Here is a 27,758-nt window from a genome sequence, read left to right as displayed (position 1 = left end):
TTCGCTTGCTGCATATTAATCTCCTTCTTACAAATGAGACTCTAATCGCCAGTAATTTCTTTAAAATATCCTACACGAAACGAAAATGACTTTTTGTATTTATAATATTTATAGTATTTTTATCTAATCAACTAGTTTTTAATTAATTTAACTATTTGTTCCATTAAGATATTGTACATGGAATGAAAATAATTTTTCTACGATTCTATACTTATTATTTCTTGTCAATTTTATTCTTTCTACGTATTTTTTCCTATCCATTTACTTCCAATGATACGTCTTCCAATTGTTTCCTATCATTAGTCGAAAATTAATAAATAGAACAACTGAGAATCCCAGAACAACTCTAATCAATACAAAATATTAACTTAACCCGATTCAATTTAATTCAGTTTATTGATTTTCAATAATATTCCCTCCAATGAATTTCTAACATCGTTCGAAAATTCCTAAGTATCCAGAATAGCTCCAATCCACAGAAAATCCTAACTTATTCTTCGTTAATTCTATTTTTCTCGTTTCCTTCTCTTTCTGTATTTCCAATAATACTGTTTGCAATCTTGTCGACCTAACATCTACGTCTACCATACAAATTACTAGACTGTGGATGTATTTACAAGCACGAAATTCATATTTCTATGAGCGCAACTGACATAGTGAACTGGACTTAGGCAGAGATTTGCTTTACCAAATATTAAAACAGGTACTGCACCTGGGATATTTTAAAGAAACCTTAAATTTCCTATAAACGGAGAAAAATCCACCATCCAGGTATAAATTATTACGTCTCTCTCTGCTTGTCGTCCTCGAGATCAAGAAACCAGCCTACCAAGATTCAATTGCTCTCGTTAGAAACCTACCTCGGTTCCCGACAATTACATACAGCCATCTTATAAATTCTAATGCGGTGGCAAGTGCAATTTGCAACAGTTGCACAGCGGGGAGGGAAACGCGAATTCCTAGAGCGAGGTATCGCGTCTAGAATAGCGTTCTACGCTCGTGAATCGGATTATGCAAAAGCTGTCCTTATTCTTAACGACCAGCGCACAGCTTAGAGATCGTTATCTGTCTGTATTGCTGGTATGACTCCGTTTTCATTGAAACGAAACCATCGTAGCCGGGAGAATTGAACGCGAGAGCAGAGGATAAAAGCCACGGAATCGTAATTTCGATCTTAACGACTCTGTCAGTGGCGTAAATCAAGCAACTTCTCGCCGAATGGGACGTAATTCGATTAAATATCTCGTTTCGTAGCTGGACCTATGCTTTATAACGAAGGCTGGGTTATGCTTTATCGTTTTCCGAGATTTCAAATTTTTCTTTATTTACCCTTAAACATTGTATTTTATTTCATTATAGGTAGATATTTTTATTTGTAGAAAAATTCGGATTTTTTTTTTATTTCTTCTATCTTTATGGAAATCCTTTCCCTCTCTATTATTTTCTAAGGATATTATTTTCGTCGTGTCTCTCGAAATTACGCGGATTTGTATGCCTCGCTGCTTGTATTTCGTGTTCTATTCGCGGGTCTAAGGATATTTCACCTTTTCTATATTTCTATCCCTTTGAAATATTATTTTCTTCCATTTCAATTCCTACAGGGATTAAATTTTTAGTTTTTTATTAAATACTTTAGTATTCGCTTTTATAAAGCTTTCGCCTAATTCCTATCCTCTAAAAAGTCTACTTTTTCCACTTTACATATCCGGATATCATTTTGTCCTATTTCTTAAATAAATATTTTGCATTTAGATTTTACATGTCTAATATTTTATTACACCAATGTTAGGTGTTATGAAATTTTGATTTTACATTCTCCCACTCCTACAGAGAACTACATCAATCAACATCGTCACGGAAGCACAATTTATTTCTAGAAATTTATTACTGTCTGTCGTTGGTTCCACAGAAATGTCTTTAGTAGCTAATCCATCGACCGTAGCCGAATTGGACACATTATAAATGCAGACGGAATAAGATACACACTGTAAAATAGAAAGGTGTTCGACAGCTCGAATAAGACGAGAAAAATCGCCTGGCAAAATGTTAAAATATACAGCGACACGATAAGCCTGTTAGAACTATGCACGTTTTTAAATGATCGATCGTATGACACTGGTAAACAAATACAAATTTAGCCGCTGTGCGAATATGGAATGCACCGATCTTATCGATATCCACCCCATTTTTTTTTACTGATAATACCCCGCTGATTTCGACTATAAATTATGCAACGCGATAAAGTACTCAGAAACTCGTCGACGGAGGACAGACCATTTACAACGGCTCCGATTTGATAACGTCAACACTACTTATGTAATCCATCATAATCTTTTTGCTTTTTAATTCTTTCCATTTTTCCGCTCATTTAAGCAATTCCGTGTGGTAAAAAAGACAGAGATTGCTTGGAAATGGAATATTTGATAATTGGAAAGTATTTTATCTACCGGTTTCGAGGAAGATTTCGTGAGGAAGTTAAACAATTTAACTGATTAGTTTTAGCTAATTTTGTTTAGCAATAGTCTTCAATCATATTTATAAAAATATGGTATTCTTAATATAAAAGTTATATATGTACTGCATAAATGTTCACAACTTCCTCCGATGACAGAACCTCCAAATAACTTAAAATATGATGAAAAATCGAAAACTAAGAATTAACAACCCAAAGTTACAAATCGAGAACCCTTCGAGCAACCTTCGCCCCTCTAATCGCGTCTCTAACCTGAAAACAAAAGAACGAAGAGACAGCAACGTTCTTCGTTGACAAATGCCATGAAAAAAAAGGAGAAACACGCGTACTGTGTCGAAAATAATCGTCTCGCGACGAACCCGAAGAGACACGCGCGGAATTTATTCGAAGAGCGCGCATAGTCCCGCGGTTGCGCGTGCGTGCGTGCGCAGCAGCCTTTAACTGCGCATGCGCCGTGCCTATACGCGCGCGCCGCGAAATTGACCGACCGCCCGACAGAAAATCTTGTGAATGAGCCGCTTCTCCATTCACTTTTAAACCGGACTCGCCGGAACACGCGCACGGCACCATAGTCACGCTTTGCTGCGGATAGCTGAGCATATTTTTAGATTAATCGCAAATTTACCGGTGGCCTGGCTCGATAAAAGCTTTCAAATTATTTGTAATCTGTTTGTTATAGGAAAAATTGCGCCTAATGATAAACGATGTATTATTGTACAAAATAGATGCATTTTCACAAAGATGTTGTATTAAGTTCTCTAATTTAATCTGATGTATATACATTGCAATTATATAGTACATGTATTATTACATTATATCATACATCTTCTATTATACGATTAAATTCTCTAATTGAATCAATATACGATTAATAATACTTTAAACGCGATCAGTCAATAAATAAATATAAGTTAACATATAAATAAATCTCCCAATATGTTTCTCGTAAATTCTCCAATGAAGACTTTTCTTTTGCTGTCTTAATAATTCGATCACTGAACTGTAAATATTGGGTTGGCGACTAAGTGATTGCGGATTTTGTCATTAAGTGGCATTGACAATATCCGCAATCACTATGTTGCCAACCCAATATATCCATAACGTATACTCGAAGTAATTTTTATATAAGCTACATAAACTATATTAATTATCAAGAAAAAATCAGCAATAAAAAAGAATTTATAAAATGAGATTCGATACTTAAAGATATCTAACTATTCGCAATGAATTAGTAAGTCCAAAGCTTATTTCCTACCACGTAACACTGACATAAGATTCAAACAAAGGGAACTTCAATTACCGGCATATTTTCCTTTCGCGTTACGCTACATTATGCAATCGTATTCAACTTTTTATTACATTGGGATTTGTACATTTAATTTCTCGTCATCGTGCGTTTACCGGTTCGTGCAACTTTCCCCTGTGGCCGCGCAAATATTTTCATCGCCATTGTTTACGCGCGCACGGTTGCCTACTAGTTTTCTTAACCGCCTTATTTGCATTCCCGGAACCTGTGTATCAAGACATAATATGCAAATAGCCCGTCCCTGTGTCTCTCTCTATCGCTTAAGTCTCGAACAGAGAATCCATCTTCGTAGAACCGAGCCTGGTGGCCCATCCGGCGCCTCCTTTCTTCTTATTATCGCTATTTATTATAATTTTCACTCTCCGTTTCCATTAATCTCTTCCGCTTTCTCTATTGTGCCGAGTAATCCGACGTGAATCCTACGAGATTACGTTATTGTTCGGCCTAAGTATACGTGATTCAGAGTGAACGTTAATTTTCATTGTCGTCGAATCAACGGAGGATAATGATCCGTGAAATTTTTTCTATTTGCGAACCAAGCAAATTTCGAGACGCAGACTTTCGTGATACGCTCAAGTATCGTGAAAGTTAATAGAAGATCAAATCAATGTAGATTATCTTTCGTAGAATATATTAACAACGTAGGGACAGGATAAATGAGAACGAAACAAATGTAAGGATCTTAGAAGAAATACGAGAATGATTGGAAAAGAAGTTTTTGATTCAACCCAGACGCTATTCAGAAACTGCAGAAGAATTTTTAGACGCCGGAGTAGCGCTAAAACCATTAAGTTTAATAATAAAAAGAAATGAAATGTGAATATTGCGAGGTAACAGAATACATTTAAACAATGCGAAATATTCAAAAAGAACGTTCTTAAATCTCCAAATTACGCTAAAAATTGTAAAAAAGAATGCAAAAATAAAGCCTATGATATCTTACACTTTAATCTAAAAATAAATTAAAATCAAAACGCAAGAAGAACAAACATTTACCAACTTACTAAATTGCTAAAGAAGGAAAGAACAAAATAAATTTCCTAGAAAATAAAGAAATATTAAACGTTCTTCAAAACATAATTTTAAAAAGCCAACCCTTTAGATTTTCCATGCTGAAAAGAAAACCTTTGATTCTCCCTATTCCCTGTCCATAATCATCCAAGAATACCATACATCGGGTTCCCCCATCATCAAACACTGAGCAAATTACCGCACGCTATAGCGCATCAGTGATTCATCATCCACCGTTTAGAGGCGAATTTCACGGAGGGTAAGCAAGCAGCTTTCGAAAGATGCGGCCGGTCCTCGATTATCGCAAAAGTGCATCTGGCGAGCGTATCCGAGCGCCTCGGACTATCATCCGACTATCTCGGCTGTTTGTTTCGCGTTTCCATCGAGCTGCAGCGCGAGATCTCACTTAGAATGTCCTCCTCCCTCTTTGTCCTCCCTTCTTCATCTCGATTTCCACGACATCGAACAGCATCGAGAACTTAACCTCGAGTTGAGAATTCAATAAAACTAGTCGTCGCATCGATTGTCGGATAATCGGTTTAAACGGTGACGAGGGTGGACGCGTTGGAGAGAGATGGGGATGAAAGAGACATGGAAGAATCAACCCCTTCTGGTTTAAGATCTACGATAGGTGTATCTCGATATAGATTTTTCAAGTTCACGCTTTGTTTCATTCGGGTGATTCTTTTTCGATATTTAATCTACGGGTGAAGAGCCAACCTGTTATTTATTGATATTTATCTTGATTGATATTTATATAAACATATTATATGTACATAGGCGATCTTTCGTTTCTTTTGAGAAAAAATTTTGAATCTGAATTTAAATTTCGTTAAGGTAGTTTTAAACGTAGAGCAGCTTCGGAAAGTACGTAAGCGGTTGGGAAAATCACGAGGAAATATATTAGGTTGTCCGAGAAGTTTCATAAGGTGATAATAGATGGAGAACAATTTCTGTTTTATATTATTGAATTAGGTATGATCCATTTCGTTCTACTACTATTATTATATTCGTGCATAATTCGATAAACTAATATAAAACAAAACACATTGTGCGTCTATTATTTCCTTATAAAACGAAGAAAACTTTTCCGACAACCTAGTATAAAACAGATTGTAACAGATCCTAAAATAATTATACGAAAGTATAGGAGACTTCATAAGGAATACTTAGAACGCGAAATAAATCGAAAAGAAGAAACGTGAAATACAACAGACCTTAAAGAAGCAAAAATCACAGAAAAAGTTTGAAGAACGTTCGAAAATTCTACATCACCCTGTAAGTATCTAGCCGTTAAAATTTGTTCAAAGAAATCGAAGAAAATTTCGAAAACATATAAAAATCTAAAAGAAAGAGAACTTTCTATAAATCCTAAAAAAAATCTCGAAAGAATAAGAGCTTAACCAGCTAATTTTTCACCTACGATATCCGCAATATTCTACAACATTTATATAAAACCTACAATATCTACGAGATCCATCTTCCACGATCTGTGTTTACTTTACAATGGAACAAAGTCTAGATCGTATTACCGATATAATGTATCGCTGCTAGAGACAAAGCCTGACGATTCCATAGGACGAGAATTCGTGATTAAATCTGATCCAAACTGTAGAGATCAGCGCTACATTCGTTGGAAAGAAGTGTCATTGCGTACGGGATTTATTTGTTCGCCTAGCTGCACGTTGATACGTTAATCGCCTCATTTGCCTTTTAAGCGTGTTTTTTTAAACGCGCTAAGGACAGGTGAGTCAGCGTCGCGCTCTCGGAAAATTTATTAAGACTTTTAAGGTAAAGCGACTTAAAAATAGACGTCAATAACGATCTTGCTAAGGATACAGAATGTTTGCAGCATAAATCGCTATTAAATTCGGCGTTATGTATGTTCGATATCTTCTTGAAATATGTCGTTGTTATTTATCGTCGTATTATTTGTCTCAATATTGCTTTTTTGTACTCTCGTTTGTTATCTGAGATAATTGTATTAATTGTGTAACAGGTATTACAATCTTCAAATATAGATCATCGATTACTCGAGGATATTTTATCGAATTTCCATTTTATCGCTGAATATTTCTCTTGCAACTAGACACACATTTCGTGGAAAATATTTCAGAATAAAAAATTCGATAGCTAATAAGAAAATGATATAGAAGAAAGACAGCAAACACGATTGATATTCGTTTTAATAACGATGTACGCTGATATTTCACGTTCTTCATGAAATCGTTGTTGACACATATTTTTACGATTTATATTTAAAAATAAATGACGATAATTTACGAAGAAAAGGATTATTAATATGGTACGAAAAATTCGGATTACGACAATTATGTAATTCGAGGCTACTTAAAATCAGAGTTTGCGTTTGTTATTAAGAAAAAATTATCTGGATGTTAGAACAAGCAACACCTAATTGGTTGTTTGACGATCAATCACGCGTAACCGCGAAGGCAAACATTTGCCGCGCTAAATCAATAAAAATGTTGTTCGACTGAGACACCTTCGTGGTAGCGTGTCTTTTTCCATTAGATCAACTCTGAAATAGTATCCTTAGATTATAGATCGATATAATAATTTATGTTAGTTTAGTCAAATGTAAAGTATTTTATATTAATATAAATCATTGTGCTTCTTAATATTAGTATTAACAGAAAATAATTTTATTTTGTATTCTACGCGATAGGGATTTCTGATAGAAAGAAATTAAATTATTAAGAATTCCAAAATTAAATAATCCAGTCCCGAATTATTATAATCTCCAATGGCCTGATAATACCAGTTCAGACATTAAGAGCTACAACGTTGCGTGTATTTAAAGTACAATCATCGAGAAGCCTATCGTCTATCTCTTTTCGCGGCTTCCAAGATAATACAAAAAATCGCTGACCTGTCCCTGCCACACACTGTTCGATCCATCAAAATTTTGATAATCCATACACATATACGTTCAACGTACACGAATACTATTCTACACTTCTTTATTCAAACGCCAATATACGCAACTATATTACATGCATTCACATTGTATAATAAGCTATGATCGCATTATTCGTCATAATATCATCACATTGAACTATGTATGTATACACAGTGTATACTGTAGGAATTATTATATTTTGTATATGTAATCTTAGTAAGTAAGTAGTATATTTTGTACTGTAATCTTAGTAATCAGTCAAGGTTTCTAATGATTTAAAGAAATAGCTAAAAGAAAATCAAAACAAATAATAACAGAAAATTTAATTAGGTTGAGAATGGTCGTAACAAAATGAAACACGTAGCAAGGTTAAGTATTAATGGATTAAGGAACACCACTCAGTTAGCTTCAAAGATACAAAAGGAATTTTGTTGCATGTTTTTTTATACTTCATATGCGTAGAATATTGTTCGAATGAGAATATTTTGAGATTCATATAAGTGGCAAAGTTACAGTGCTTACAAGAGCTACGTGTTAGGTTAGGTAAATTGTTACATTAAACTAGTTTTAAATACAATCTTTTTGAAATCATGCTTTCTATCCTAACACGCAACAGATATTCGGAACGATTTATTTAATTAATAACAAACTTTGATATATCACACTTCGTGTTTTCTTCAATGCTTCTATTAGTGAAATTTTTAGATACTTTCAAAGATTATTCCTTCTAGAATATATTTTTCAATAGAAAGTCAACATTTTCACTTGTCCTTTGAAATGATTCAAGAATCATACACCACACACGTTCTTGAGAATATATTACAATGTAACATAAAAGTTTTTCATTTTTTCTCTGTTAACACTTCTACCAATTGACAAGATTTTGCCAGACATGGTCTCGTAGACAACGTTTAATAACTCCGCCATTTTGTAATTTTGACGAATAGAAATCAAACTGAAATGTTTTCTAACGACAATCTCAATATTTCGTCGAATAGCTAAGCATGTATTTGAGATCCAAGAATCTCAATTTAATCTATCTTTTTAGACCTACAAGATGACACGTCTAAAAAAGCCGTTGTTAATTTGACAATCGACTGTGACCGTTAAATCAAACGACGCAGCTGACCGTTGCGCTATGGAACGATCGCAAGATACATAAAAAAACGCGGGACAAAAAGCTACAGCGCAATACTGACCAAATAAATCAATAAACACTTGATATTTTCTCACTCACCTATCAGTCGTGTCCACAAAGAGGAAACCTTCTTCACGTATCCCTGACAGGCACACGCGACAGCGAGTGTCGCATCGACGAACGATTTAATCCCGAAATCGTCTCGATCAGTCGCGCGCGAAACCGCCAATTATCATCAAGGCGATCGCGACGTATCGTCTCGAACTAGTCCTGTGTTATACGATCGATTCACCGGACATCAGCGGAGTGACAGTTCTCACTTCGATACGGTACGATGCCACCGAGACAAAAGCTCGATAATTACCAGACCAGAGGATACGTCCGTTTTTGCGCGTTTCTGTATCATATAATTTTTTTTCCTGTCGCGTCACGACGATTTGTTTTCAATGCACGATACCGTTCACACCTCAGGGGGTGCACTCAAACCCCACACTCACGCGTCGCGTCCCAACTAGAGACTAAAGCGCCTAGTTACTCTCCACCCGTATAAATGCCTCGCTGCAGCGTGAATGTAGTCGTAGGTTCGGGAGCTTGGAAGGGAATATTGTCGCTTTCTTCCGTTACGGGGCGCCATGGTGTTGCTTATGACTCTGGGAGAGAAACGATGGAAGAGTGGGAGACGTAGGTAAAGAAGATCTAAGAATTATAGAGTAATGTTATCGACCGTGAAAAACTGTAGATTTTAGTTGGTACTGATTTTGGTAGCTTATAATGTCAAATAGGCAAAATATAACTAGAAATGGAGATAAAATAAAAATTAAGAAGGTTGGTTTCGGTAAGTGCTTACTCGGACGAGGTATTTGTAAAGATATTGTTTATCCACAGTGGTTAAGTAGATATGTCAGATTTCTTTATAGCTTATGAGAGATAATTTTAACCCATTAAAAAGTTCATTCCAGTTTAAATTCACATTATTGAATTCATATTGCAACCATGAAAAGGTATTTCAAAAATTTGTTCACTACCTTTTTTGATTGATTCCTCGATATGTAGATATTTTAACAATCTTATAGGTATTAATTATGATTTAATATGCATTTTTGCAAAATTTTTTTAATAATATTGTGTAACTCTAATTAATTGATTTTAGTAAGAAATTTGTTACCAGTAATTATTAGTAAGTTACGTTAAAAGATATTTACTACTCTATAGGGAAAATTCATGTACCTAACATCTCAATCACTAATTAAGAGACAAAGTCCATGTGAAAACGTAATTATCAAGGCTACCGTAGCTTTGATGACTACTTTTTCGTGCGAACGACAGGTGCATCGAGTATATACGAAGTTACGTTATGGGGAATCGCTATGGAAACCCATAAAATGCTACAGTCGACCAATGGAAGTTGAACGAACCTTGCTTCGTGTACTTTGACGTTAAATGTCAAGCTCAAAGGGTTGCTAAAACCAAGTTCTCAGTTCAATTAACGTCCATTTACGGATAATTAATTACGTCAATGAGCGCCAATAGCGGAAATAGTGTTAAAATGATGTACGATACATCGAAGAAGAAAGTGACTTCCGCTCAAAGAGATTTATATATCAGACCACTATTAAGGTTGAAACAACAAGAAGATATTCTTGATAAAGGACTTGTTGGTGCGATTGAAAACATGAAAATAGACTCGAATTTGTTACAGGATATTATAAATGAACACAAGGAATTGTCATTGAAAAGGTATTTGGTCATATTTTACTTTAGCAAATTTTAATTAAGATTCGAATATTCCCATTCTTAAATAAAAGATAACTTTTCATAGTATAAGAGCAAAGGAAAAGTAATAGAAATTTAATGACTCTTAATATTTTGTACATTAATATTAATTTACTATTTGGCAGACGAAACTTTCTGAGCACGATGTACAAAAATATAAAAGATATTACTTCTGAATTGGATTCTGCGAAACATGTGACGAAAAATCCAGAAGATTTACAAACACTAGGTAAATATAAATATTTCGCAACCTTCCTACTATTATGTTTATAATAAACAATCTAGTTAGAAGATTAGTATCTTTTGTAATAATTTTATAGCTATAAGACCTTTATACATATTTTCATTTAGATGTGAACACGTACAAATCAAAATTGATCAAACTTTCGCAAAAAATGCAGGATTTCGAGAAATCTTGTCCTATTGAAACATTAATGGAGGAAGGAACTGCATTAAATACTGAAGTACATGAATTCGAATTTAATTTAGATAAATATGAAAAAGCACAGAAAAATAGGGCACGTTTATCGTTATTATGTAAAAGTAAAATTGAAAATAGACAACACAATACAGGATGCAAAGATATAGACGATTTTCATGCTCTGGTTGCAGTAACAGGTAACGGAATTATTTTTTGAACAATTATAAAATTAATTAAACTTTTTACATCCTTTAAATCATTTTTGGCCAAATCATAGTTTTCTATAATCATTATTTAAAAATTCCTTAAATTCAAGGGAACATGAATAAATTATTATTGACACGCTTGACATCTTGTTTCAATATTATGCTAAAGATTTTCTTCAGACATTAAATGTCCTTTTCTTGGTTAAAACGAAAATGGGACTGAAACATAAAAAGATTCGAATATCGCAGGAGTCACTTAAGACACTCAAAAAGCCATTTAAACACTGGAAAGATCATTACAAAATTTTCTAAATTTCTATAAATATGTAACAGGACACACAGAAAATTGGACCATGGAGGATCATCTGTTTTTCTTGAAAACGCGAAAAAGGTGTGAAAATATACCAGCTCTGGTTGCAGCGATCCAAAAAAAATGTCCAGATCTATCTACTGAAATTATAGTAAACCACGAGGCGTGGTACAAACAATACACAGATTTACGAGAAAAACAGAAGGCAGCTGTGAAAGAATGGCGTCAAAAGAGGGAATCAGGAAAAAAGAAAAATACCGACGAAATAGAGAAAGAAATCGGGAATCGTTACGAGGACGAAGATTTTCTAAATGAAATCCCCAGAGAGAAAGCAACATGTATTTTAAGAAAAACAAAATCGTCTACAACGGAAACCAGAAGTACCAACAGCAGCGCCAGTTCGACCGAAAGCAAGAAAAAGGAATTGATTAAAAAGTGGAAAATGGAAAAAGAAAATAAGCGTTTGATGGACGAAGAACAGGTAAAAATGCAAATGATATTGAAGAGGAAAATAGAGCAAAATAGGAGGAAGAAGCGTAAAGAAAAGATCCAGGAAGCTCTGGAACAATATAAAAAGAAGAAATCTTTGGAAAATATTTTAAGAGAAAAGGATGAACAATTTAAAGAAAAATGTACATACGATGTAACTTTGATCAAAGCATTTAGGTAAAGTTTATGCAGAATTTATAACAAATTCGAACATTAGAAACAGGACAAAAAGTTAATAGAAATTTAGTATATAAATCTGTATAAATAAAATTAAGTTAAACGAATAAGAGACAGAAATTATGTTTGCAGAGAGCAAGACAAAGAGTTTACTAAAAAAAGAAAAAATTTAATTCTACGTTCTAAGAAGCCAAACAAATGCGAATCAGTGAATATAAGAAGGATAGAGCTCGTAGAAGCAAGGAGCTATTCGACATTGTTTGATACTACAAAAGTTTGGAGAGAAAAATGCAGAGTGGAAGATTCGACAATGCGTTTTAACGAATTGCAATATATCAAGGACGTCCCAAAAATGTGAGTAATCGGATAAATTATTAAACTGTTTATTTATTTACATATGGATGGTATTACAGGTGTATCCGATGGAGGAACGAAGAATCGGAGGATCTAAAAATCTAACAAGAAATATATCGATTAAAAAATGTAAAAGACGTTAGTATAAACGATCGTGTTATCGTATGCCTAATTTATTGTATATACTCGTACAAGTTTTATCGTTTACGTGTAACTTGGTAACTAACGCGACTCAAAATACGTATAAATATACAATTTTGTCATTGGTAAACTTTACATCATCTTTTTATAACTTTTAAAACAACGTCCAGCAATAAATCATGCAATTTATAATAACCCGAATACAACTTAAAAAGTGTCTATCTTTTACTTAAGGAAAATACAATTATTTTCATTAACCCTTTCATGATCGATGTTGCGTTCCCACGAAGTTTAAATTTCTTCCATTGAATTCTAATTTTTTCTTTACAAATCAAATTTCAATTTCAATGCGTTAAGCCTTCTTTACAAAAGTATTGGAAAACAATGTGCGCCCCTAAGGAAATATTCGATCCTGAAAGGGTTAATTGATCAATTCTTATATGTACACATATTTAGGAAGAAAACAAATGTTTATGGCTAAAGAATATACGATATGTTTCCCATTACTCCTCCGCTAATTTAATATTATAATTTTTAATAAATTAATCAACCGAGCACACTTCTAGACCGGCGAATCTTCAGCGCAATTTCTGTATAATAATCTGCATAATAATCATACTTCAAGATATTTACAATAATTGTACTTACTTCCTGTTCGAACTTCTCCCAAACTCCGGAATCACTTCATTAGAGCCGAACGAAATCTCGGTATCTGTTTTGTACTTCGTTTCCGAATCGGTATACTAAAAGTATATTCTCCTATAGTAACAGTCTTTCATAGGAAATGATCCACGAACACGGCGACTCCATGAACATAAGCAGTAACGAGGACAATCCCTCGTGATCGATCCGTCATCGACGAATCACTAGTCAAAAAATTGTCATTTCTCTTGTTTTATTTACAATCGCTAAAATCTTCGAATTACAAATAGCCTGTGTGTTACTTGTCGGCAATCGGCCTCGCGGAAATTCGCGCGATCAAAAGCGACGCCGTAAGTGTCGACTATACAAATGGATCCGCTCTGAAAAATTATTTTCAAGTGTTGGACACATTCTGAAAACGCGACCTCAGCACAACACGACGCAACGTTACGAGTCGACGAGTATACGTCTTTTTTTAGAAATTCTCTTTTTGATTTTGAATATTTTTCGAACTACGAAAAATAAAAACGCCATATCGGACGAGCGCGAGAATTGAAATAATGGAGGGCAAGAGGAAATGAACGAAATGAACGATTGATATATATTTAAGTTTATTTTTCTTTTACGAACGTACCGGTTTTTGTCAGACGATGTACATAATAAGTTATGAGTAAAAGAGTGTTGGCTTTATCCAGGACCGTCAATTTATTCGACTGCTCAGAACGAACTGTTAATAATTAATTAATCAATTAACTAATTAATTGATTAACCCTCTCCCCTCACCCAAACCTCACGTTACCTGAGCGATCGCGCGCGCGCGTGTGTGTGTATCTGTATGAAAGTATTGAACGTAGAAACAAACATACGTAGAAAGATCGGAAAGAACGAACGAAGAGAGACAAACTTAAACAAATATATAAGTGAGGACAAAAAAAAAATGATATCCCGCTTCCCTCTTCCGGTCAGTCGTGGATAATACCAATTCTCGACGATTTTACTCAAATATATAATATACTTTCTATTAACCTTCTGTTCGTTAATTCGATATTCTTTTTTGTAGATTTTTTTTTCTTCTTTTCTCTTCGTCTTTCATGAGATGACCAAATACAAAAACATAGGTGATACAATATATATACTATATATATATATGTATAATGTTATAATACAAATGTGCCTCGCACTGTGCTGAGTACGATATATCAATCAAATTCGACGACTGTTCATAATTCATATTTTATCCTTCTGTTTGTTCACGTATTTTGTCTTCTTTCCTTTGTTCACATCCTCGGCTATCCCTTTCTCACAGATCATTATGAGATATGCTCATTATGATCATTATGATTCACAATCACGCCACCTACCATTCACATCTTCGCTCTGTTACTAATTAGACGTCGCGCTATAGCGATATCGAGAATTCCTCCGATTTTCTTTCTCCTCGAGCCGCGTATATATACACATATATGTCAGCATATATATATGTGTATATATGCACAAAGAAATATAACTGTTTACAATTCGTCTCTCTTCAATAATTGTATACCGTTTCTCTAGAAGTTTGTTACAACGAACAATAGAACGTTTAATTGAACGCCTTCAACTTTCCACCTTGCTCATTCATACGATCATATTTCTCCGTTGTATTCGCCTACACAAACACACACACGCACACTGTATTCATCCTCACGTTCCCTTATTATCCTTCATAGCAACAAGAATTGTAGTACGATTGACGTTTTTCTTTCCCATTGTTCGCCATTTTCTTCCTCGTAACCCATCATCGTCTTTCTTTTTTCTTTTTTATAATAAATATGTACACACTTGAACATTTGTACAGGTCAAAGATCTTCGTCCCTACGATTAGTTTAGTCGTCTTGAACCTTCCATCTAACAATATTTGTCATCGATATCCTCACACGCAACGCCTCACTCATTCTCTCTCTGTTCCAACTCTATATATCCTTTTTCTCTTGTGCAAACCATAGATGCAACAGGTGTGTGTGTTCAATTGCTTTTTTTTCCTCTTCTCTCCTTCCATATCGCTTTTTCCTCTCTTCCTCCTTTCCTTTCGTGTCGTTCGATCGATCGAACAACCATGATCGATCGAAAAGTCCGCGACGCTAATTTCAACGAACGCACGACTCTCGTCCAGACGATCGAAAACTCTGCGTATCCCTTTCTTCGTTCAGGGACACCAAGAACAGCGTCGAATCACGACGTCCACGAGCTATTATCTTGTCAAGACTTCGACGCTCGGTTAGCTTATTTCCGAGTTTCTTTTTTTCTAATTTCTAACATTGCACACGGTTCCGGGACGGCAAAGAATCGGACACGGAATCGATCGTCTTTCGGCGAGGAATCGCGTCGTTGAAAGGCACGGGCGAAGATGAAAGGGAACGCGATCGATGGGAGCGATTCGTGCAAGTGTATAGATTCCTCTTTTGAACAAACCTTTGAATTTTGGGTTTCTAAGGATTCGCGACGGTTTTCGAGAACGTTCGACTAATCTAAGAGCAAGAAATGCACGCGAATTTTTAACGTCCCTCATTTCTATGATTAAGAAAATTAATTTAGTACGTAAATGTAAGGTTTCATAAAACGAACGAAATTTTGTTAAACATTAAACGAAGAAAAGAAATGAATTTTTGACAAACAAGATTCGCGTACATTCCTTGTGAGCATAGTTGAGACTCTTAATAACTAATCGAATGAATTCCATACTCCTTTTACTGCCAGATTTATTGATGAGATATAGATGAAGGTACATCTGGGCCCCAATAAAGTGCTACTTTAAATCGAGATTAAAACGAAAGAAGCGTATGTCACCTAATAGATCATTCTGCTCGCGATCGTTCGCCAACGTTCCGCGGACTAACGTTTATCCGTTGAACAGCTAGCAATTTTCCGTTTTCTTATATTTCTTTTTCTCCCTGTATAAATGAACGACCAACTTGTAAATGCAACAATGATTGACAATGATCGTAAAATGGTAACGTTCTCGCAGTAGAAAGTAAAAATCTCTAATCTTTCTCTCTTTCCATCCATGTCTGTCGCAATCTTTCGATCGTTAACCAAGACTCGCGGCTCATGCAGCTACTCATCGATCAATCGACTCGTTTCCTTCGTGTACTTGCTTCGTAGGGACACAAACGTTTCAAGCTAGCGATCTAAAGGATATGGACAATGATATCGCATGTTAGTTCGCTTTCGATGAAGATTCGGTCGGGTGTCGTGTGATTAATAACTTCTAAACGGCTCGCTAACCAGGTCATAGACCTGGAATATGCATATATGTATGTGAATGTATCGAATATAATATTCGACCATCCAGGACAACGAGATACCTTGAACTGTTCTGTTTCGATAATGTTTTTATGTCGATGATGGCTGATGGAATTACTATAAATGTATAAAAAAGACGAATTATACCGCGACGCACCTGTCCGCGCTTCAATATCGCTAAAGATCACAGTTGCGCGGTCGATTTTCTAGAATTAGGGGCAATCGATGAGAATCGCCCTACGCTTACACGCCTTAGACTAACGCCGTTACTCTCGTTCCTGGACAGTCAAAATCGCATGTGCTGCTGCGATCCACGAAGAAAACGAATCGTCGAAGAGCTGCGTGACTCGTCGAGGATCTTAAGTTCCTCCCTCGATCGCGCGTTTTTACAGGTCTCCAATGTTCATTCTTCCCGGCTTCTTATCTCTCTTTGTTCTTTCATCTCATTCCACCCCCATCCCTATGAATAATTTCGTTCATTTCCCCGTCGAAAGTTACTAAATCCGTCCTTTTCCTTTTAATTCTTCATCATCCTTGTGTCCTCTTTCCTTTTACTTTTCATTCTGCACATTTTTTGTCTTCTGCTTTTATTTTGCTTACTTCTAAGCTTGTATAAAAACGATAGTTTTTTTTTTTTGTTTATTCAATTACACCAAAAGACGAGTTGTGTGCATAAAGCAAACTATATTGGGACAACATGAATTCTGAATAAATACTTAATATTACAACAAAATTTTAAGTATTCTTTCGTAATGTCATCACTATATAGTTTGTAAGAAAATAAGATACTTTACTTGAAATTTGTATGTACAGATATTACAAACAACACACTCTCGCTCGCTTCGCTCTCCCTCTCTCTCATAATGCATAGGCAATGTGTTTCTGTTTTCTTTAATTTTCTTTCTTTTTTCCTCTTTTAATCTTTTTTAACTAAACGCTTCTCTATAATACATTGCTGTGGAGTAAGCCTAAATAAATCCATTTTTCTATGCGATTCTTTCTTTCTCTTATGATTTTTTTGTTTCCCTTTGTTGTTGGCTTTTTCTCTCCCTTGCTGTTTTCCCGAGTTTTCTTTTGATTCGTATCTTTTTCTCTCTGTTATCTCTTCCTTCTTTTTCGAGATTTTGAAACAAAAATTTACAACACCAATTCTTTCAACGTCTTCTTGACAAGTTCCTTCCTTAAAAAAAAAAATTCAAATCATCCCGAGTACTGGCCACTCTGTTTTTCTATCTCCGCGAAAAGAAAACTAAAATCTCGTATCAATCTTGGTGTTATTATTCAATATTATTTACAATAACAATTTTTAGTCGAATAATGCGTGATGTATTCCAAGAAAACGTCACAACTCGGGCTCCGTCTCTTTATTAAATTAGATACTTGGTTCGTGTTGTTTCACCATCGTTTTAGTTGATTCTATCAAAATCTATTTTTTAAATTACGATTACGCACATAAACAAATTTTACAATTTTCTTATGTTAATATTCATAGAGAAATTTCTTAAATTGTGGTGTTAACTGTAAACAAAATTCCTTTTTCTTAATTTTAAATTAAGTTTCGAGAATTATAAATAAAAATTCTTCTTTTGTGGTTGCATTTTAGGTTTTGATGACAGTGGAAAGGAAAGGACGACAAAAAAGAAAGGAAAACGAAAGAAAGTTTTACGAGGAATTTTTCCATTTGAAATATGAGAATTGACGAAATCGACTCATGGCTGAACCAAGTTCCTCCCTGCAGCCACGTGATCGAAATATTTCGAACGGTTTAACACGGACCGAGAAAATCTTAATATCCACTGCATGCCCTAGCCAACAGATAATTTTAATAGATCGTCTCGAGATGATCGATCCTTAAAACCTCTCTTTCGTTTGAACTCTCTCAATCTCGTCCAATCAAACTATGTCGCAGAGAAAGATCGCACGCATTCCCGCAGAGCACCACCGTCCTCTGTACACATCAGCATCGTTTCTAATCCACATTTTGTATACTTATTGTTTAGTCTTGCTAAATGTTTTAGTCCATTTCCGTGATCGATGGGGCTACGTCGCGATTTCAGAGCGTCCGGCACTGGTATTTCCTATAACATCAGTGTCATATATATTTATATATATATATCTTATATTTTTTTTCTCTCCCTCTCTCTCTCTCTCTCTCTCTCTCTCTCTCTTTCTTTCTCTTCCTGTATTCGAATCCATACAAAAGAAAAACGCAAATACAAGAAAAAACAGAACGCCTACACTCACGGCCGACAGGAAAACGCACCAAGAAAAAACGCCGCACACACACCAGTACGCACATCAGCCACTTATTTTAGAGGTTCTCGTACGCAGTATGTAATATGTACACGTTGGACGCGGGAACACACCACCGCACTCACACTAAAAAGTCAGGATCACTGTAGTCTTCGTCACTCTCGCTGCTATCGGAGACTTTTCTCCTTTTCTTCTTTTTGTGTTTCTTCACCTTCTCGGATTTGTGCGTCCGATGTCTGCGGTGTTCCATCGTGCCCTCCTGGTGGTTTTCATACATCGTTAACTTGGACACATACAACGCCATTATATGTGACACTGATACGATGTTTATGCGACGCGTGGACCGACGTGGAGACCGGAATGAGTCCACTGACGGTCATCAAGTTCACCGAATTGATCGGATGCTCGATGGACGAATTAGATTACCTCGTTTGTATCTTCTTCCGGTTCTTCCAAGTCGAACTTCAGCATTAACTGTTTGAAGTCCAAGTACTCTTTCACTAGCTTCCTCCTGCCATCGGAGTCGAGCTCAGCGCTACTCACTCCCTCCTTCAGTCTCTGCAGAGTGGCCTTTGGTTTGAACAGCAAATTGCTCTTACGGCTCACCGCCTTCTCGTACACCTTCGCTGCCTCTGTCGGCGAGTATTGGCCGATTTTTTGGTCAGAGAAGCCGTACAAGTCTTTCAAGTGCTGCCTTAGAGTGAGCAGCAACAAGAAGCCTTGGCTGGCGGTAATATAATCCCTCAGCAGCGTCGTGTCTTCTGGTAATCTCGCCAGCAGGGTCTCTTCGTCCTCTTCGTCATCCTCTTCGTCTTCTAACGCTGATAACAGTTGGTCTGGTCGCGGTTGTCCATCCGGTCCAATAGATGCATGGGCCTGATGTTGCTGGTATTGATGATGGTGTTGCAATTGAGATTGACTGCTGCCTTCTTTTGGTAACAGCGCCTCTTTAAATGATTGCACCAGATTTGTACCAGACATTGAGATGATGATATCAATGTGATGGATGATGAACAGAGGCTCGTCTTGTACTTGATATGTAAAATAAGCGAGATTGTCAGCCAAGTAGAGCATCTGCGATAAGCTTGTCTTTGCAGATTCATCGAACTGCTTCAGGAAGGACAAGACGATAGCTCTCCTCTGTTGCTTCGTGTTCCTCAGGATGGTGTACAGAAAACCGTTTAGTGCACCAGGAAACTCGCCATCTTTTACTCGCATTCCTCTTACTGTGATATCGTTCTGCAGAATCTTCTGTAGTCGGTAGCTCAGCTTGATGCCTAATTGCGATTTCATATGAATGAAACCCGGATATTTCTTCTCGATGTCCTGAAGTTGCTTGTCTGCGCTGTGACTCACTGCCTTTTCGCAGTCTGTGCTCATGCAGATCAGGTAGGGAACTATTTGGACTGGATGAACTAGACCTTGAGCCAGAATCAACTGAATTACTTTAAGTGCTGCATGCCTAACACTGATGTTCACGTGCAAAAACGATTCTAGGATCTCTTTCACATATAACTGGATTACTGTGCTAGCCATCCCTGATGATACGTCCCCCATTTCTTTTAGGTTCTCCTGTTTGGACATCTTCGCCCATTCCATGTCCTGTTTAATCATCCTTTTGTCTTCCTCCTGTAGATAAACCTCAACATTATTCAGCACCTGAATCCTCATATGAACCAACGCGTTTTCTGATGTGAGCAGATGATGGTACAGTTCCTTTAACTCAGGAAGCAACATAAATTCGTAATGACGGATACATAAAGAACCAATAGCGGACAGAGTAAAATGTCGAATATCGTCATTGTCCAGATGCACGAAGTAATTTAATGTTTCGAATACCTGATCCTTTATATTTTCCGCTAATCCCTCGATCACTTCAGGGTCGGTAAAATTGAAATGTCTGAGCAACAAGCCAACGGTGAATAATGCTCTCCTGACAAAAGGCCGATACTTTAAAAGCATAGGATTTGTAGGGTCTTTCTCGTAAAAGGATTTGTACTCAGTCAGATGTCCGTAATATTTTTTAAAACAGTCTCGTATTAATTTAAAATTTCTGGTTACATTGTTCACTATTGAACCTAAACAAGAAAGACAGCTAGCCACGACAGATCTATCGTGTTGCAAAATCAGCTTCACCGAATCCTCTTCCAACTGTGCTAAAAAAGTCTCGCTAGGATGTTCCATGAGTGGCACGACTAACTCCAATGTGTGAGCTACGCTACTGATGATCTGATAATCGCCCTGCGTTTGACACTTCAAGCTCAAATAAGGCTGTAACGTGATCGCGTGATTGACTAGCAATTGCGGCCGTATCTTAGCAAATAGATACAAGGTTGTCAAACAAGCGACCAATCTTTGAGAGGATCCTTTTTTCTCAGACTTCTCAGACTCTTCCAGGTTCGTCTCTTCTAGTCGAAGAACGTTTTCAATCAAGCAATCAACAATTTGTTTGCACGCCGTCAATAATGCCTTTGTGGGCTCGGTTTTCATCTTTGTACTATCGTCTTTATCTTCCTTGGGCTTGAACAAGCTAACCAGCAGCTGTTCGAACCACTCCAAACCCATATCTTTACTAGCTGCCACAACATCCGTGATATTCATAACCTTCCTTAGCAATGACTCGGAATCTAATGTGGGACGTTCTCTGACCGGTGTGAACCACATATTTTGAAACACCTCCATTACCAATTTTCTAATACCTTCCTCGTCGTTCACTCGTCTGATCATCTTCACGCAGATCTCCGGGATCTTTGGGAAGTCAGGACACTCCATGCAGATATCCTTGAGAATCTTGATTACGCGCTTACGAACACTAACGCCAGTATCAAGAATTCTAGCTGATAGCATGTCGTAGTATTTATCTATTAATTCGGGCCTACTTAGTACAAATTTTCCTACCAGATCGACGGCTGCCTCGCGCACTGACGTCGCATGGTCTAGAAACGAATGCTTTACGCCCAGCTGCATGTCCACTCGCGCCAAAACGCTTGGATCCGCTTCAACGATCATCGTCAGGCACTTCATCGCCTTTGTCCTGATCGCTATGGATGACTCTGTGAGCACGTGTAGGATCTGCTTCAGGTATCGATCGAAACTCTGCGAAAACGGCCTTTTCGAAGCGAGATACTGTGATATCAGTTCTGCTGAATTATAATCGATATAGGTCTGAAGAATATCTGGTTTTGTGCCAGTGCTATATGGCCTTATTCTACTTATAATGTACTTCTTTTTCTCTTCTATGATTCGGTATGTTTCTGAGTACTTTTGTTCGTTATTGTCGTTTTCGTCGGCATCAGGTTCATCTAATTCTGATTTTGATTCCTGATCACTCGTGTGGTGCTTGTGTTTCTTTTTCACTCTCTTCTTATGCATTTTCTTACTGGGACTGTTCTTTACCTGACCAACCCTGGATTTTTCTAACGCACAATCTCTATACCATTGTGCTAGATAGAAATGGCGGGCGTAACCTAAGGCGGAGTCCTTGGTTCCGTTTACAGCCAAGTAGTCTAGCAGCACTTTCTGTAAAAAACCCGTCCGCTCTTCGTCTTCACTCAAACCTACAATCTCTTTATCTTTCACCTGGTCATATTCGGAATCCTTTTGCTGTTCAATCTTGATGTCCTTTATGATCTGGTCAATAGTAGATAGCTTGCATTGAGAACTTACCGCGTCCTTCCTTAATCTGGCTGCGACAACGCCGAGGTAATCGATGGAGGCCACCCTGAGCGCCATATCTGAACTTTTATTAGAGAAATGACCCACCAACAAGTTTCCAAGTAAACTCAGAAGCAACTCAGCCGCTGGCCATTCCGGTTTGTTGACTGTGGCTAACAGATCTTGCACAAAATTCTCGAACAGTGGCCTGTAATCAATTTCCTCACCTTTGCTGCCGCATTTGTTCAGGAACACCGTTAAAAAATTCCCCGCTATTCTGGTAGCGGTTTCGTACTTGTTTATGATCAGGACATCTGCATCTACATAATTTGCTTTTTTCTCTTCTTTCTTCTCTTCATCATCTTGTGACTTCTTATGTTGTGGGAGTACATTTTCGGGTAATACAACAACGCATTGAATCAGCTGTAAGACCAACGCTGTCAACATCTGTATATGATCTTCAGAATTTAACCTGTAAGTTCTTAGACTCCTTTTGCTGCTAGGAAGTCGAGCTATAGACGCCAAAATATCATCTAACAACAATCTCCTATGCTTCTCGTACTTAGTAAATATTATTGTGACCAATTTTAAAGCGCTCAATTGAAGATCACTAACCGATTCAACAAAAAATGGCGCGACACCTAATGTAGAGGCATGAAGGACACTAGTGTCTGTTAGAACCTGGATGTTTAATAGTTCAGCAAGAAGACCAACTAATTCGTGCATTTTGTTGTATACTTGAAGGATACTCTTCTCACGGACTTCTTTCATATGACCTCTTTTCTTACGACCACTAGAATTATAATTGTCAGTCTTGTTTTTTGTGTCTATTTTGTAAACCGGATCGAATGAAGGATAAATAGTATTCTGCAATTGAAACTTCATGAAAAGGACTATTCTGTCAATCACGTCTTCCAGGTAGACCATTTTTGGCATGTTGCTAGACGTCATGATGTGTAATGCAATTAAAGACGCATCCACGGCACGTTGTACTCTCTCCATGGCCAGCTGTGTCCATAATCGACTTTCATCAACATCGTCGTCCGGATCTGCCAACGGAGACACCTTGGCTCCATCCCGAATGTTTTTCTCTAAAATGTTTAACAGTCTAACCAATCTATCTGCTGGAATCGACTCCATTGCTCCTAATGCTTTCAATTTAGCTGCTTCTGTGCATAAATCGTGTAATTGGTATTTAGGAATTAATAATTCTGGAGGCACATCACCATCATCATCCAATTCGGCATTAGTCGCTACGTCTTCTGTGTTTTCAAATATCGTTTCTATGGTTGTGTTGAAACGCTGATACGTATTAGTTTCCATCAGCTCCTCCACACTAAGTTTAGCCAATACAGGAACGAGTTTCTTTTCTACTTTGCGGATTTTTGGTTTCGTGGGTGTAAAAGCTTCTTTCTTCTCGTCTTCGTCATCGTCATCTATTATCCTTTTTCGTCTGCGCGTTTTATCTTCGCTCTTCTTCCTCTCGGCTTTCTCCTTTTCCCTTTGAACCTGACGCTCTTTCGCGCGTGCTTTAAAATATTTATTATTTTTACCGATTTCTTCCTCGCTATCGGACTCAGACTTTACATCTTCACGATTAGAAATGCCCATCTTCGCGGCCCGACTTGGCGACTTCTCGGCAAACGCGGTTAGACTCTTCTGCATCAAAGCTTGATCTGCTAAGGATAGTCTGTCCAGCATGACAATCGGCTCTTTTAATTTCTCCGGCAAAGAAACGGGTATTTTCATCCCCTTTTCTGAATTGTTGTTCTGTTGGTGTTGTATTACTACTGGCGTCGTAGTGTTTAATGTATTTACCATGTCGGTGGTATCCATGGTTGGATAAGATGTGGTTTCCGTTGTAGATAACAGATGTTGCGTCACATTATCCATGCTCTGCTGTTTCGCTTCGATATTTTCTATTGGTATATCAATGTCAGGAAGACCTGTGACTGGATCGAGTAAAAACTGCTGATTTTCTTGCACTGTACTATCAATGTCCATTGGTTGATGATTTTCTAATGGATGATGTACTTGTTGATTCATCATAGGATCATACATATTTTGCTGGATATTAATAGGTTGATGTTGTTGCAAAGGTATATTAGCACGCATAGGAGATGCCATATGCACATTATGTTGAGGTGTCATACCAGCCATATTGTGGTGTTGAGGTGTTACATTACCAAGAGTTGTTAATGGCGTCCCAGGAGAACTCATATGTGCTGGAGAATACATATTTGGTTGCGGAGTCATGTTGGGTAGAGGGTTTATGCCGGTAGGCGGGGGTAGCACTGTTCTAGCAGCAGCAGGATGAGCTGGACTACCTTGAGGCGTTTGTCTCGACCCTGAAGAACTCGAGTAGGATGGTGAGAATCGTTCGTAATTAGCAGATGTTTGATTGGTATGCATCATAGGTGTGCCTTGGGCCCAGTTTCGTGGTGAATTGTATTGAGGCCCCTTAAACACATGCGGATTTATTTGTAAAATTGCCTTAAGTAACTCCGGCGTATTTTGTTCGTTTTCCAAAGGCTGTTCTGCATTTGCATAATTATCTTTCAGCTCAATATGATCAGATGAGGTTTGAGATAAAGATAATATTAATTGCGGCACTAAGTTTTCATTACGAACACTTAGTAATATTTGTGCTTCCTCTGCCACTCTTGGATGAAATAAAAGGGACTTGTTAGTTAAAGTCTGAGGCAGCGGTGTTGGAAGGGGCATTTCAGGTAACAAGTCAGTAAGACTCGCAATACCAGCGAGAGTTGTGATTGGCACACTCGGTATAACCCCGTTCATCTTGAATTTGACTTGTTCTGGCATTACAGCCTGGACAAAAAATATTATTGAAATTAGGTCCAGTGTCCTTATATGTACCTTGAGGTTCATAGAATTATCCAACGTAACAAACACAGCACTGACATATTAGAAAATGTCTTATTCACAGTATATGGTAAATATAAATCAACAGAACATATCTAAATGCACTGTTTCCACGGATGCTTAAAGAAATCATTGTTAAAATCTGTACACTCGCATTTTCAAGGCATTCCGACATAAGAGATCTTTCACTGTTAAGAAGAATTATATCTAACGCTTATTAAAGAACACTAGCACTAAGGTATATATTGGGAACTTAACAAAGTCTCTTTTAAGTTCCCATGATGCAGTAGCAATTATCAACCAAATTTTGATGAAGCACGTGGATCCTCCAACAAACGGTCCATTGTTAGCAATAATTTTTTGTCCTGAAACAGACATGTAATAAATATAATGGCATTTAAATTATTAATTTGACATATTTTATGTATATAAATTAAATCTATATAAAAGAATAATATTTCAAAGCAATGAATAAATATAAATACTTTTATTATTATTTCAATTTTTTAAATATACAGTATGAAATGTACAAATAGGTATATTATTTTGATAAACAATAAGGTAAAATTAATCTACACTTATGTAACGTTAAATTAATGACATACTTTTATGAAAAAATATTAATTTCAGATAAATTTATTTTTCAGATCTATATTATATAAAATTAATAAAAAATCAATTTAAGTGGAAAATAGGATATTAATACTTTATTATACACTTAAAAACATTAAATATTAACAAAAAATAAAAATCTCTCTATAAAGGTTAGACTAATTACAAATGATTTTCTGAAAGCTAAATAAAATAGAATTTAGAAAAGTTCTGGTTTAAATTTAAAAAATCATATTATATTCCTATTCTGCGTAACTTACAACAATATTTCATTCATATTAATTACAAAAATAATACTATATTATAGCTCTATATATTTGTACATACATATATACATATATATGCATGCTATAATGTCATAACAAAAACGTAATCAAATTAATTAAATCATTTCCAAAATCAGTGCAATATTTTTCACAAATATCAGCATCACTAATGGATTAAATATAACACATTGAAACAAGTCTACGTTAACTCCCAATTAAGATCAACGATCAAACGAAGAAATCGCTTCACACGAACAATGTCAAACGGAAGTGTCATAGTTTCTCAATACAAACCATCTTTCCTTCAATGATCCTGATCATTTGTCTCGTTGGAACAATTTTACAGAAAGTATTCATCTAACATAAAATGATTGATTCACTATCACCACATCAAGTTGTTATTATTACCTCCAATTGTCGAGTATCTACCATCCAACATCATACATATGATAACATGGCCTTAACCAGGTTGCTACAGGCTGGAAATCCCCCAAGGGTGCTCAATTCCACTAAATAATAGAATTGCCATGGTCAGTGATGGTAACTGCGACGATCGTATGTCATTTGACGGATAAAAACAAACATCGGTGGAAGTTTTGTGTCAATTGCCTTACCTGGCTATCCAACAACGATTATTTATACTGCAGAATGCGAGTAGTGAATGGAATTTTGGCGGGAGGCGTATCGATATCCAAGATCCCAGTGTTGTTTGACGCGTGGAAATCGTCGGTATTTACACGTTTGCCAAAAACAACGACTCAGTTTGTGCGAGTCTATTCGAAAAAGTTTTCGTCGTGAAACGATATTCACTCAATTGTCATCCGTGGTTCTGGCCTATTTGGTTGGACGGGTTTTCTCGTCGATCACCAAGGAATGCACTTCGATTCGTGGCGTGTCACGATTTTCACTTATGTTTCTCGCGGTACCGCGCAAACATCGCCATGTCAAAGAGGATCCATCGCAGTGAAAACACTATTTATAGTGTGAATACGAGGAAAACAGACACAAAGGCGTCCATTTTGCTCAGCAGCGAGTTAGCGGAAGTTGCGTAGTAGATACAGGCTAGATACAGGTATACCGGCGCTACGGCGTCTTATTTCGAATTACGATGCACCGTTCGCATGAAAGCGATGCTGTTAATCCGAATTTTCGAACTTTTATTGCATATATATGTATCTTGCAACATCATTAAATATTCATTTATGTTATAATATAAGTTTTTTTGGTAGCTCCTGTTAGTTAGTAATAATTTTTACGCAAGGACAGCTATTTATCTTATAAATGTTACTATGAGATGATATATAATTCATATGAGAACAATTATTCATTTACTTTTATTGTTTTTAAAAAATTTAGTTATTAGTAATAAAACGTTCAAAAAAGTAAGTTTGGAATTTTTTTTATATATTAAGCGTATGTGAATGTTACGTGTCCGCCTTCATATGAT

The 27,758-nt window shown here is 36.5% G+C and overlaps 3 protein-coding genes across 4 annotated transcripts in view; 1 reads left to right on the top strand and 2 right to left on the bottom strand.

Annotated features, from left to right (window-relative positions):
- The window catches only part of LOC117216751 (GAS2-like protein pickled eggs), an 89,492-nt gene extending 80,114 nt beyond the window's left edge, over positions 1 to 9,378 (bottom strand). The window contains exon 1 of one of the 2 annotated variants that reach the window (XM_033463733.1): positions 8,948 to 9,378. The gene's annotated coding sequence lies outside the window, so the exon portion shown is untranslated. The remainder of the gene's footprint in view (positions 1 to 8,947) is intronic. The other variant, XM_033463734.1, reaches the window with a different exon arrangement.
- An 802-nt stretch (positions 9,379 to 10,180) lies between these two features.
- Positions 10,181 to 13,237, top strand: LOC117216752 (coiled-coil domain-containing protein 112-like). The gene is made up of 6 exons (XM_033463735.1): positions 10,181 to 10,585; positions 10,747 to 10,850; positions 10,973 to 11,239; positions 11,582 to 12,224; positions 12,357 to 12,578; positions 12,638 to 13,237. Exons 1-6 carry the CDS (start codon positions 10,365 to 10,367, stop codon positions 12,681 to 12,683), a joined length of 1,503 nt encoding a protein of 500 aa, XP_033319626.1. The 5' UTR covers positions 10,181 to 10,364; the 3' UTR covers positions 12,684 to 13,237.
- A 5,998-nt stretch (positions 13,238 to 19,235) lies between these two features.
- On the bottom strand, positions 19,236 to 27,378 carry LOC117216750 (nipped-B-like protein B). Its single transcript, XM_033463732.1, has 3 exons — positions 26,926 to 27,378; positions 26,720 to 26,820; positions 19,236 to 25,798 (listed from the first exon to the last, which is right to left on the bottom strand). The coding sequence occupies exon 3, from the start codon at positions 25,437 to 25,439 to the stop codon at positions 19,314 to 19,316; it is 6,126 nt and encodes a 2,041-aa protein (XP_033319623.1). The 5' UTR covers positions 25,440 to 25,798; positions 26,720 to 26,820; positions 26,926 to 27,378; the 3' UTR covers positions 19,236 to 19,313.
- Positions 27,379 to 27,758: the final 380 nt, after the last annotated feature.

The sequence above is a fragment of the Bombus bifarius genome, unplaced genomic scaffold (genome assembly GCF_011952205.1).
Source record: "Bombus bifarius isolate JDL3187 unplaced genomic scaffold, Bbif_JDL3187 scf7180000007973, whole genome shotgun sequence".
Classification (NCBI taxonomy): domain Eukaryota; kingdom Metazoa; phylum Arthropoda; class Insecta; order Hymenoptera; family Apidae; genus Bombus; species Bombus bifarius.
This window is presented reverse-complemented; position numbering and strand designations above follow the sequence as displayed.